At 35.4% G+C, this 13,884-nt stretch overlaps 1 protein-coding gene across 7 annotated transcripts in view; it reads left to right on the forward strand.

Moving 5' to 3' along the window:
- Positions 1-950: 950 nt before the first annotated feature.
- tcf7 (transcription factor 7) overlaps positions 951-13,884 on the forward strand; it is a 64,301-nt gene continuing 51,367 nt past the window's right edge. For 4 of the 7 annotated variants that reach the window (XM_058415790.1, XM_058415792.1, XM_058415789.1 and 1 more), the window contains exons 1-3: positions 951-1,365; positions 1,584-1,662; positions 3,034-3,140. In XM_058415790.1, coding sequence (XP_058271773.1) covers positions 1,183-1,365; positions 1,584-1,662; positions 3,034-3,140 — 369 coding nt within the window. In that variant the 5' untranslated portion in view covers positions 951-1,182. The remainder of the gene's footprint in view (positions 1,366-1,583; positions 1,663-3,033; positions 3,141-13,884) is intronic. The other 3 variants (XM_058415791.1, XM_058415793.1, XM_058415795.1) reach the window with 1 other exon arrangement.

Consider the following 13,884-nt stretch of genomic DNA (forward strand, 5'->3'; position numbering starts at 1 on the left):
TTTCAGATATACAGACCAATGACTCACACTAGTATATGATACACATTATAGGCTCAACATGCATCAAATAATCCATGTTTGTACTATTTTTACTTCCACAAGTACAGATGCCTAAAAAAAGGTACCTATTACAGTTAGAGTTGGATTAATAATCAGATTATTCAGTTTTGGGGGAAAACAACAACAACAACAATCTTACAGTCTGCAGTATTGCACAGCTGCATGTAAATACATTCTGTAAAGATGTGTACTTTAAATATCACTTTCAGTGTTTATGAAATCTATGCAGTAATACACTAGAATGCCCAGACTTCCCCTGATAGAAGGTTTTTGCGCGGGAGAGTCACATGATTGATGCTAAGATTAAGAGTCAATGTTATACTAAAGTTAAGATTATAAATGAAATTCAGATTCAACAGCAACACAGTGACATTTAGGAAACATTATAAAGCATTTCCAAACCCAGAACATTTCTACACCGATGCTATATTATTATCACAAATAATCTGTGAATATTTGAGAGGTTGCTTCACATTTGGGTTTCTGCCTAACCCATTGAATTCAACTCCAACCGTCCTTTCAGACTGATTGGAAGTGTCTAATGTGATTTATGGTGTACACTTTTGAAACAATAACCATTTAATAAAACTCACAGTGCAATTTTTTGGCAGTCTGGGATTTGTTTAGCAATATCAACAGCGCATTGTTAAAAAGGAGCCTTACAGAACCAAACGCATTGAGCTGAGTGGTGAGTTTAAAATGCATTGAACTCAACCTATACAGGTTTTATTTATTGCACGCCTCGCGAACAATTCCAGTTATTTTCTTAGAATTTCTTTCCAGAAATAAGCAATGTCCCTTTAAGACCGGAAACCTTGGCTGAAACTCTATTGTCCAACCCCCAACAGTCATTGAAAGTGTCAATCAGCGCGTGGTGCCCTTTGATGTTCGCGCTACACTACTTGTCTTCTGCTCAAAAGCAGTATTTGTTGCAGGCCGTGACTGCACTACTTTTCATCTCGCCGAGGTCCTACGTGTTTTTTTTCCCCCTCTTTCTGTTATCTCTTTAAAAGTTCGAGCACTTGAATTGTGAGAAAAATTCCCAAAAAAGTTTTGACGGGAAAGTGGAAGTGTCTTTTGTTTTTTGTTTTGTTTTGTTTTGTTTTACAAAGAAAAAAAAAAATGCCGCAGCTCAATAGCGGAGGGGGGGATGATCTCGGAGCCAACGACGAAATGATTGCCTTCAAAGATGAAGGAGAACAAGACGAAAAAATCCAAGAGAACGCGTTTACCGAGCGGGACCTGGCCGATCTGAAATCCTCACTGGTGAATGAATCGGAGATCAGTCAAAACTCGCACCCGCCGGTAGGATTTTTTTTTTTTTTGTCTCCTGTTTATTTCACCTCATGTTCTAACTCCTAACTTCATCCTCTGAGTCTACACGTCGTAGCCAAAGTGCTTTTCTGCTATTGCTGTTGTGAATGTATTTCCTTCTAAGTTGATGGTGGCTTATAACCACCAGCGGTTCATTTGACTATAATTATCCTAAAGTTTGTTCCATTCAATTGTTCGAATGCGTGCAGGTGGTTAGAACAGGACAGCAGGAGGAGCAGAGAGTGTACGAAGAAAAACACAGGGATCACCTCGAACATCTTGAAGACGGTGAGTGTAATCAATCTGGAAGTAGAATAGTCACCCGAAGAAGGCTTGCCATAACGGAAATAATAGCAGTCACCTTTCTTTAGGGTAATTCTATCCTTTCATCTTACTGCACGTATATGCGCATTATTTTAAAGGAATTTGCACATTTATCATCATTGTTTTCACCTGACACGGTAACGTCGAAAAGTTTTTTTTTTTTTTGTTACTTCGTCTTGCTTTGATATGTAAAGGATAACAAACGCTATCATATCAAAATGATGTACGGCCTGAAGCGAAGTGGATTATTTCTGTAACAGGCCAAAGTACAGTATTTCACCGAATGCCATCACAACACCAGGGATTTTCCAAGGATTTATATTTTTTTAATATATTAATCAAAGGTACATCGCGCTTAACAATTTATAGTTAAATCTTATGGATCATCCATGTTAATAACTATAACTAGCCAGGTTAATAACTCTGAACAGCAGTCATTCTCTCATCAGTATCTCCTTTCTCTTTTAAAGTCAACAAGACAAAAATGCAGATTGTGTCACCGAGAAACCGGAAAGCATAAACTCGTCTTGTCCTGAAATAAATAAATAAAAAAAAAATCCCATGGCGGAACACTTAGTGGCTTTTAAAACGAGTTGACCCTCCGGACTTCTTCCATAAATGTTACACAAATGTCTCCTAACAGAAAGCTTCACCATATAAAAGAAAAAAGACAAAAATGCAGCTTAACTCTAAACAGCATTTCCCTCATCAGCATCACCTAACAGAATGTTTTACCATATAAGCAATTATATCTTTACACTTTCCGTTATATAATAATACGCTATATAAAATGATGTAGAGTATTAGGCTCAGATTCTGTGGACTTTCCACCGCACATGTCCCTATGATTGAGCTGTTGCTATAGAAACGTTTAACGTGTACATTAATATAAACATGTTGTTTACGTAGTGTCGTAACTAGTGCTGGTGTAGAAAATTACTCAACAACTGATTAAAGAATAAACCACACTTTGGTCTAATTTAAGATGCGTGTTTTATTAAGTTAATTAGTACGTTCATTAAGAAGATACTAATAGTTACTTAAGTTTGGTGGTAGGCCATGATACTTCCCGGACCTGGCTTTGTTCACCACACGTAGACTACTATTACCGTAAACAACATTAAATATGCATTAAACTATTCATCATGTCTTGTTGATTTCTGGTGTGAAGGTGAAATATAAATATGCGACAGTAAAGATGTTACAGTAAACACAGCAACTGTGCATTAAAGCTTTTGACATATATTTGGAAACGGGGTCTGAATGAATCCCTCTTAAATGTTTAAGGCTTATTTTTATTTTTTTTAAAAAAACATATCACATTTCATGTTTTAGTAATAAAGCCTCAAGATGGGGGGATGTACAAAGCCTCATCATATTCTGCATACCCGTTCCTGATGTTGCCGGATCCCTATCATCCAAATGGACAAGTGTCACCATCAGTAAGTTTCGTATTGTCTTTCCTCATTGCACTCATAGCTAGTTATTTTGTAGTGACAAGTCTGATTGACCAGATCCTTCCTGTGGTCAGACTTGAAAACTTTAAATTTTGATTCCCTCAACATGGTAAGCTCAAAGTGTAAAATTATACCTTTAATTTGTTTGTCTTCACTTACAGCTGCTAAGTGCAGCCTTATAGATTAAAGCATCGGTTTCAGAACACAAGATATACTGAATTATAAATATTTCCATATTATTTCTGCTTTTTTATGTGGCATAGAAAATAATTATAAAATCCTAATGAAATATTAATAATGTATAAGTTTTATTATATTGGTGTGTTGTGGTGTTGAGCTGGATATACACTTACATACAGAGTGAACTCTGAGTCTGCGACCACATTGAAAATCTGGGTTTGTTTATTTAGATATAAACAGAAATGTTCTGAATTTTGAAAATTCTAAAACAAAAAAGAAACTGAATAGCCAAGATGTTGTACGTTTCCTTTAGTTTATTTCTAGATCACTCTTTAAATGTAAGCAAATTTGTGATATTGTCCAGATATTGATCAGTTCAGTTGTTGCTGAAAGCCTTGAAAAAACAAGCCAAACAAAAGCATGTATTAGCATTGTTCCCAAAAATATCTACGCTTTGTTTCTCAAGTAAATATACAGTTTATATAGTTACCTTTTGGTGTGGTGTTGTACTGGACATTTTGACACATATGTGAGCTAGAACATTTAAAAACATTTTTTGTCATAGATTAAGAGTAGGAGAAACCACTAGTATCAATTAAGTAATTTAACTGAATTGTAGTATTAATTGTAACTGAAGTGTAGTTCTTCTAATTGCACTAAACGAACAAGCATTTGGTCATCTTAAATGCCCTAACATTTTTAGTATTTATGTAGTATTTAAATGGTTTTTAACATTATTATGTTTAGGTTTACACTGGGATTCCTAATGTTTGTACTATTAGGGAAAAATGGATATTCTTGGATGAATTTCTTGTTCAAAATTGTTGCCATTCATTTAATCATTACAATCTCAGAATGAAGGAGAACAAAAAATAGTATAATCACAAAGAAGTTTGTCTACGATAGAAAAGGCAAACATCCGCAACAAGTGTAAATCTGCCCTTTAAAAGCATATGAAAAATGATGGAGAAGTGAAAACAGGTAATAGGTCTCAATCAGAAAAAGATTTGCAAAAATGCAAAAAGCACTTCATGTCACTAAAATGTGGTAAATTAAGAGAGGGTAGAAACTGTATAGAAGAGAATTGCATTTTGGCTTTTCCCAGCTTTCTAGGGTCGATAATGAAAAGGTCTGACAAAGTGATAAGGATTAAAAGAAATTTGTTTTTAATTGAGATCAGTTGTGCTAAACCAACTGGTTGTCCTAATAAAGAAGAAGAAACAAATTGGAGTAGTCAATAATATGTATCATTTGCATTTTCACCAGTGTTTTATGCAGTGACTTTCCTCTAACACGAGTTGATTTGTTCACTAAGCTGTAGCTTATGTATTTTATTAGGGAATTAACATCTTTTCATTTTAATGCATAGACTGTGATTCTTGTCATTTTATTAGCATTCCTCTGGGATGTCTCAATTATGTACACTATATGGATGAAAGTAAGTGGACACCTGACCAATCAAATCCATGTACGATTGTTAAACACTCCATTCCAGATTTTGTCCCTCATTAATCAACACTCTTCTGGGAAGGCTTACCACTATATTTTGGAGCATGGTTGTGGAATTTGTTTATTCAGCCACAAGAACATTAGTGGAGGAGGTACTAATGTTAAGTGGGGTTGTCATCAGGGCTTAGTGCAGGACACTCAAGTTCTTCCACGCATCTTTATGGACCTTGCCTTTTGCACAGGGGTATTGCTATGCTGGAACTTGTTTTAGCGAGGTCTGTTAGTTCCAGTGAAGAGAAATAGTAATGCTAGAGCTCATGAAGATATTCTAGAACAGGGGTCTCCATTCTCACCCACAATAGGGCTAGTGTCACTTCAGGCTTTCATTCTATCCAATAGGAGCACACTTGATAGACAATTACAGACCAAGTTGAAATTATTAAATGAGTGGAACCAGGTGTTGCTCCTGTTTGATTGGAATGAAAGCCACACTGACCATTTGTTGATAAGATAACAGTTTGGGGATGGCCAACATATAGGTGTGATGATCAGGCATCCACATGACTTGGGGCATATAGTGTATTTACTTAGAATTACCTAAACCTTGTCCACAAGCCAAGATTTTCTGTCTAAACAGTTCTTCCTTGTGCTGCATTATGAGGTTTGTTTTGACTCTAGCTTGTTCAACCAATGTCTGGTTTTGTACAAACAATAGGGGGGACATGGCTCATCTGCTGTAAACCCTCTATAGAAACTTAGAGACACAAAGCTCAAACACCAATAAAGACCAGGCACAGCGTTGACAGTTTAAGACACGCATTTTGTTCTGCTTGTGATGCAGTCACCAGAGAGGTAGGATCAAACACTATTAGATTTATATAAAAAGGTGTCCTAAATTATCCTGAGAATAACAACATACGTGATTAAATTTGTCATAACCTAGAAATGCATTGAGATGAGGATATACAATATGGGGTTTGTTTGTTTGTTTGTTTGTTTATTTATTTATTTATTTATTTATTTATTTATTTATTTATTTATTTATTTATTTATTTATTTATTTTCTGTAGACAGTATTTAATGTTGTGTTCTAGGATTCCCCAAATCTCTTCAAGTGAAATAGTTTTGAGATCAATTATACTATCTATGATTACTGATGCAGAGATTTCCAGAAAGAGAGCAGAAGCAAAACATTAAAATGCAGGGAAGCATAATTTAATAACTTTTATGTTAGACCAGACTGTCCTGCTGTTGAAAAGTGAGAAATGCTATGCTGTTACACACTACACAGGTAACTGACTTGCTTAAGCAAATCTTTCTGTTGATCATGAAGATCCAGAAGATCCCCAGCATCATTTAGATGCGCTGCTGCTCATAATGTTTGCAAGCTGAGAGGTTATATTTATAATAGTAGGATGCGGCATCCAGTTGAGAGATTTTGCCAACTTTCATATGATTTGCATGTAAGTAAGTAATCTGATAATAGATAAATTACGGCTCTATCGGAAAGAGACAGTTATTGGATTTCTTTCTAAACACACAATATACACAAGTATAAACTACATTTAGGTCATTATTGTGCATATGTGTGTATGTTAGATAGCATGGCGAGTAATCGGGCTCAGGCATTCAAATATGCCTACATATGATGCTATTTTGGTGCTGTAAATTTCAACAAGAAATTGGATTGGATTTAGAGAGACATTGTTTCAGTGGACTGTGAATTGAACTTGATTCTTATAGACCAACATAAAGAGAGGGTTTTGCAGAGCTTTCCTGTCTAGGAACTCTTTATTTCACCACTGACTAAAGTCTAGCAGTCCTTAGAATGGTAGTCCCATTATGTTTCATCTTTCTGTACTTTTCTCACCTACTGTATCTTATGTCATCAAAAGACTTTCACTAAGTGAGTCAGTCTGACATGTTTATTTATATGATGTAAAATGAAAGAAAATCCCCCACCTCAAGGTAACCATGGCTTCTAGATCTTAAACGATTGATGTCAGCAAGGCCAGTTTGATGACACATTTGTGGTCTTCAGAGTAATGCCCCAAGCATAAAAAACCCCCAAAATATAAATATGTTAGTTGCAGCCTTAGCATAGTAGTGTGTGCCACTAGATTGGAGAATCTGGGACAAACAAAGGATGTAATGGCAGAAGTGCATCTACTCTGTCCTCTCCCAGGTATAAGGGAAACCTGCACGGCCCATTTGATAACCATCACTCAACTTTTTCAGGTTTTCTTGAGGGGGGGTTGGGCAATGAGAAGGAAGAGGTTGTAAGGAGTTTAATTGTACCATTGGTATAATAAAATGAACAAACATATAATTCCCTAATAATATGAAATTCCTGACAGAATGAAACTGCAACCTTCATAATATCACCATCCCCCTTTTGAGCTATAAAAAGTACTTTGTCAGGTTTGGGTGGGTATGTAATATGTGGCATGATGCTTTATGTTGTAAATGACTAGGAAGACATGACTTATGACCTTTTCTTCATCTGCCTTGCTCAGCTTTCATCACAAAGTTCGGGTGGTCGTGCTATGCAACTAAACTTCTCTGTTCATCTATACTGACTATAGCTTTTGCTAGTGTCTGTGTGAAAGTATTTCATATAATTATAGAGTGGATGCCATATTACTATTAAAATTGTATTAGAGCCACGCATTAGCTCGTAATGTTATGTGGGCTGCAAAATACCTTAGTCAAGCTGCTTTCAGTGGGCCAGTTTTGAAGATTCTTTGTAGCAATTTCTACATTCTTTATTGTTTTATCACCTGTTGTGCTGATTGCAAAGAGCACAATCTGCTTCCCTGCCTTCATACACATCTTTCACCAAATAGCCTAGTGTACTGACATGGTAGTGCACAAGAAAACAACAAAGAAAACACAAGAAAAGAAAACTGATAACTTTATGCTAGACATATGTTAATACAAACAGAGTGTGCATACTTTTTGTACGCCCATGTACATGTCTGTTTCCATATGTGACTCAATGGGTATCAGATGGGAGTGGGATTTGGCTGCTGTGGCCCCATGTGGCTTGGGAGGCTCCGCTGGGTCTAGGCCACACTAATTCAGGGTGTGTGTGGTGTTGGCTGACCATAGCAGTGGGAAGTAGAAGTTCTCCATATGTCCCAGTCTAGAACCATTTTTCTTTCTTTCTTTCTTTCTTTCTTTCTTTCTTTCTTTCTTTCTTTCTTTCTTTCTTTCTTTCTTTCTTTCTTTCTTTCTTTGCTGTTGTAGCAGAATGTCAATTTTACCTATCGAATCAGCAGGGATATAAATAATAGTTTGTGTTAAACAAGCAGCATATTTCTACAGTTTTCTAGATAAAGCCAAAAAAGGACCTTTTTTATCTTCATGGGTGGCATGCTTTCCTCATTTTCCATAACACCAAAGGAAGGCTTCAGGCATCGATTTTAGCATATAAATGACAAAAATATCCCTGAATTACAAAGACTTTATATTATCAGCATTTGAATCAATTTGTGTGAAATCTTTGGAATTGTGCCACTTGTACAGTGTATTATAATTTAAGGCATTATGCTACATTAACAGTAGAACAGTACTTCCTCAAAGGTGATAAATGCCACAGTTATAGTACTGGATTTGTTAACTGAGTTCACATGTCCCTTAAAATACGCTGCTTGTTTAATTGTTTCAATATATTGCCAAATATACGCTGCCATGCTTCTGAAGACCCGCCTCTTCATGCAGCCTACAAATTTGCATATTTGTTGGAAAACACTATGTTGTTTTTTAAGGTCACACTTATCCTGGTGTGAAATGTCTCTCTCTAAAGAGAACAGAAGTAAGAAGTAAGTGAGTGGTTCTTGGTAAAATCCAAAGTGGTCTACCTCAATGCTAAGGCCTTGTTCAGAATGCATTTCCCCTAGAAATGAAACATTGTTGTGCCAAAGTGATTTTTTTCTGTAAGGAGGGTGTTCCTACATTGACTAGTTGTTCCCTTCAGATATTATGGAATGTGGTTTTCCCATGTGTTTTTGTCCCCCTATAATCAGGGGTCCAACTGGAAACATTTACCTACCATAAATAGAGCTATGCTTGTGGGATTAGGAACAAAGTCTTGTAGATAGTAAAAAGGGAAAAATCTTTCAAAGTAAAAAAAGGGTAAAATAGCCTCATACTTACTATGGTATAACACTATAAGTAACAGTAAAGTCATGAAATGCAGCATGAATATGCAGTACCAAACTGCAGTATGGCAAACATTTTAATTTTATGCATGAATAGCATGGTGAAATCGGTTTTCAGCTGGTCTGTTCCTTTTCGACACTTTTAGAGTATTTTTCAGTCTTTGTGTGTTTTCATTGCTTTGTTTCATTGTTTCATTCAGCTGTGATCAACACACATGCATGGTGTGAGCATTGTGGTAACTGAGCTGAATCTTACATCCTGTGTTCAGTGTTATCAAGGCCAAGTTGTTCTGCAAGTGTAACGTGGTGAGGTGTAATGTGGTTGTACTAAGAGCTGTATTAATGCTTGTACATGATTGTTTGTGTGTATATTTTTGTCTGGATTAATGTAACATTGGACATGATTGTAGGCTAACAAAATGTTGAGAGAGGAGTGGCATGTGTTGAAATCCTCTTTCTATTTTTTTTTATCAGATGAACAGAGTGGGGCAAACAGTATGTTAGTTGTGGCGGAAGGGAGTCAGCAGTAAACGCTGAGAAGTTAAAAACCATGTAGTGCACCTGGCAAACCTTACCTTGAGCAACTTTTAACAGTCAGATGCAGGCTCATCTTTGCCTTTAACCTTTTCTCAGTGCTGTTGTCAAAGAACATGCATGCATACTGTTTGCTCATCAATCTTCACTGCCTACACAATCCACAACACTAAGTCCCACACAAGTTTAGTTCCCTTGATCAGGAAAGCCAAGTTTGTGGTTCTGATCCCAAAATAATGTTAGTGGATACATTTATGTTGCTGGTTTACAAATGGAAAGCAGTGGAGGGAGCACCCTTATTCCAAGATGAGCTGCAGATGGCTATGCAGAATTTGTTGATATGTGTGTGAAGAGCTATATCCAAAGACACCAAAGTGCTGTTGTAACAGTGTTGTTTTATGGAAGATCCAATATAATTGCACTAAAAGGTAGCTTCATGAAAAGACGAAAATCATATGTGTATCAATGACTGCTATGAAGAAAAAGAAATGCAGAGACATATATTTAATGGTCAGATTGCATTGTTGCATATTGGTCAGTTGATTAATTTATATGTTATCATATGGCTATCAAAATTTTAGGTAATTCTGGATTTCTTTACAAATAAGTTAAAATTTGTTAAATCTAGCAATATGCTGATTTAAATCTCTTTTATTTCTAATTTCTCATGTACCTGTGTGGTGAATTTAGTCATTAGACTGCTTGAGGTAAGAGATTAACAATCAGTCTTAATGAGGGAGGGTATGTTTTGGCTAAACATCATTGGCTGTATAGCTCTTCACAAATGTTGGGTTTGTGCAAGTACAGTTGTGAGGTCTTGTGGTTTACCGTGGAAAACAGAGCAAGCAGGGCTGTTACCTGAGAAACAAAGTAACTGTTATCATGGGTCGCAAAACGTCTAAGCTGTTTCTCAGTTCTTTGCTACTACAATATATGCAGGCTATATACAGTAGGCTATGTAGGTTGTGTAAGTATGTGTGTGTGTGTATCTCCTCTTCAAGAGATGAAATGCATTTTGAATCTGGTTATGGTCTACTTACTTGGCCTGTCTAAAACCTTCCAATTCATGCCCTGATGAAGTCCTTTGTTGTGTTGACAGTGTGTTTTGGTTCATTGTCCTACTGCATGATGAAGAGTCTGGGTGCATGAAGAATTTGATTGGGTGCATTTCTCTGTACATTTGCAGACAAAATGTTTCATTGCTACCATACTACTACCATTGGTACCATGCTGCTAACATTATGAATTACATTATCATTATCATTAGAAGTTGGCCTTTTCTTTACTTTAGTAAAGTTTAGTCCAGTCTGGCTTTTCTATTCCTAATACTGATTGGTCTTTTTTTTTTTTAATTTTTTTTTTTTTATACCTTTTATACCTTTATCCATGGGAGTTGGTGTTGAGATGGTAAGGGGTGTGTCTTCACAGCTCTGACAATGATTCTGTCATCAACTGTTGTTGTTTTCCTTGTCTGATTGTTAGTACATTCATGGTTTCCTTATTTATCAGGGCATTCCAGACTGTTGTATTGGCTATGCCCAATGCTTGTGCAAAAGCTTTGATCCAATTTTGCTTCTTTCTACTATAGACAGCTATTTGGTCTTCATGTTGGTTTATCTAGTTTCTTGGGCTCAAAACCAAGAGTAAACATTTAGCTCTAATAAATGATTCAACAATCAATCTAATGGGGTACAATTAATGTAAGTTAAATAATAATAATGCTTTGCTCTAATCCCCTTTGCCAATGGTTTAAAGATTAACCTGACTAAGCGTTCATCTTTGGAACTCATTTTAAAAAGTGAAAAATATTTTTTCATTAATTATTTTTTTCTATGTGCTTAACACTGCCAGCAAATGGTGTCCTATCATTTTTAATAGTGCATTTACAGTGCAAAACCTAAATTTCAGCATGATGTATTGTCGTTACAAATTTTACAAAAGTACTTAAACATTTCTAGGGAAGTCCAAGGTTTCAATTCTAGTGCCTTTGGGAGTAGTGTTTATTTTACACTTTAATTTACTGTAAAGGACAGTACTTTTTTAGAAGATTATTAGAAATTAGAAGATATAACGAAGCATTCTTTTAGCAGTTGCCAAGCTAACAATATAGATTAAATCTGTGCCAAATAAGGTAGACCTGGAAAGTAAATAATTAGTTCTGGTGCAATAAACATTACCTATATTATCAGTAAACATTAGTTACATCTCATCGGCCTTCAACTATAACATTGCATTATGAATTATTGTCTGATTGCCATTTGAGGTTTCTAAGCGGAAAAGTGGGGGTAGGAACAGAGCAAGTGGGGCAACGTAAGTAATTGCAGAGTGTGCGCAGGATATTTACTTCAGCAGGCATTAAAATCATTCTTTGTGTTTTAAATAATTTAAATTATGTAAATGATAATGTTCAATAAATAGAGAAGCTTATTTTCAAGTATCAGACAATTGTTTATCAGGTGAACAGATCAAAATCTGAGAAAATAAGGTCCTTACAGTCTATGCAATATGTTGTAATTCATGATGTTAAAAAATGAATAAATCATATATAATTAAGTGTGGTATTTAAATATAACATGCTTGGAGTCATTCTAGATGAAAGGCTTAAACACTGTCAACAATTCCGTGTCATTTCCAAATTTCTGAATTTTCTCTGGCTTGGTAAAGTGATGGGTGAGTAGACTGGCCTGAGGGTGGTGGTGGGTAGTGTGTGGGCTTTGGTGGTTTGTGAAATTGGATTTTATAGGAATGGCATCAATAATTTATTTTATGTCCTTCATTTAATGAACTTGTCTAAGCTTGGCTTTAATTTCCCCCTAGTTCAGTTGTCCCATCATACATTCTTGGCTAAAAATATATATAAAAACTCCTCTAAATGATTATTAAGATGAGTATCTAGAGGACGTTTAGCCAGTAATCAAGATTCGGCCTGTTTAAGGAGCCAACAATTAAGGTAATTTGGTGATCTCTGTGTTTGCAGAGTAAATTAATTTCTATATTATTTCTCTCTTTATTAATTAATGCAGCATCAAACAACGGTAGGCTATGCTTTTCTAATTAAATTTAATTACATTTCCATTTCCTTACTGATTTCCATTTAGTCACTGAAATACATAGCTCTTGTATCATTTACAAAGTGAAAGTAATAATTGAAATGAACTTTTCATACTATTTATCTATATATATATATATATGGCCTATGCAAATATCTAACTAATATAGCAAGGAACAGGAAGAAGGTATGGTAGCCTAAACCGAAACATAAAACTTTGTGAAAATAAAAAAAGGTGCAGCCTTTAGCACTTTTTTGTGCTGATATGAAAAAGTTATGCTTGTATGATTCAATAATAAACATGACCATGAATCACTTTCTTTCACAAAAAAGACACGGAAGGTCACAAACCACATACATTTGTCCCTAGCCTGTAAAGTGTAGTCCATGAAAGCAGTCCAATATGTAAGTGTATCATAAAATGTCATGCTGTTTTGAACCTTCTGCACATCCACAAACACTGCAGCAGCAATGTTTATATAGATTGTTTGTTACATTGGTGTGCTTAGTGATGGAAATATATCAGAGGTTAACATCATGTTAATATCATGCATTATTTATTTGTTTGTTTAAGATAATTTTAAAAGTTTCCAAATGTGCTGTAGTTACCAGTGCAGTCATGCAGTCATCATGTGTTTGTCATCACAGCAGCATTTTTAAGTTTGGATGCAGAGATGCCTGGAACTCACTGGAAACATAAATGAGTAGTATTTTTCTATCAGCAGCTGAACTACACAAATGATTCCAGCACAAGAAGAAGCAGTAGCCACATCTTGGTGCAGGTGTTACTATTATCTAAGCCATATGAGGGCATTCTGCAGCTGCATGAATAAAAACCAGCCACTGGCAGGCAGGTTAGCATCTTAAGACAATTACTTAAGACCCAGAATTGTAGCCGGACTGGACCTCTTCATTCTGGGCACTATTAGTTATTAGATTTTTTTTTAATTTACTTATGATTTTTATATATATATATATATATATATATATATATACATACACATATACATATATATGTATATATATATATATATATATATATATATATATATATATATGTATATGTATATGTATATATATATATATATATATATATATATATATATATATATATATATATATATATACATTCATATCAGTGATCTATGATCAGTGATACATATTAGAGACTTTGACTATGCAGTGATTGCTGGTGCCTGAAACTGCTGTTTTCATTTATTTTCACACACAGAGTCTAGCGTTTCCACAGGAAGGTGTGAAAACAAAAAACATCCAGTGAGTGGCAGGTAATGGAGGCCTTGCTATTGCCAAAGTCACTGAAATCTCATTTTCCCCCCATTCTGATGTATGATTT

Source organism: Hemibagrus wyckioides, linkage group LG18 (genome assembly GCF_019097595.1).
Source record: "Hemibagrus wyckioides isolate EC202008001 linkage group LG18, SWU_Hwy_1.0, whole genome shotgun sequence".
In the NCBI taxonomy this organism is placed as follows: Eukaryota; Metazoa; Chordata; class Actinopteri; order Siluriformes; family Bagridae; genus Hemibagrus; species Hemibagrus wyckioides.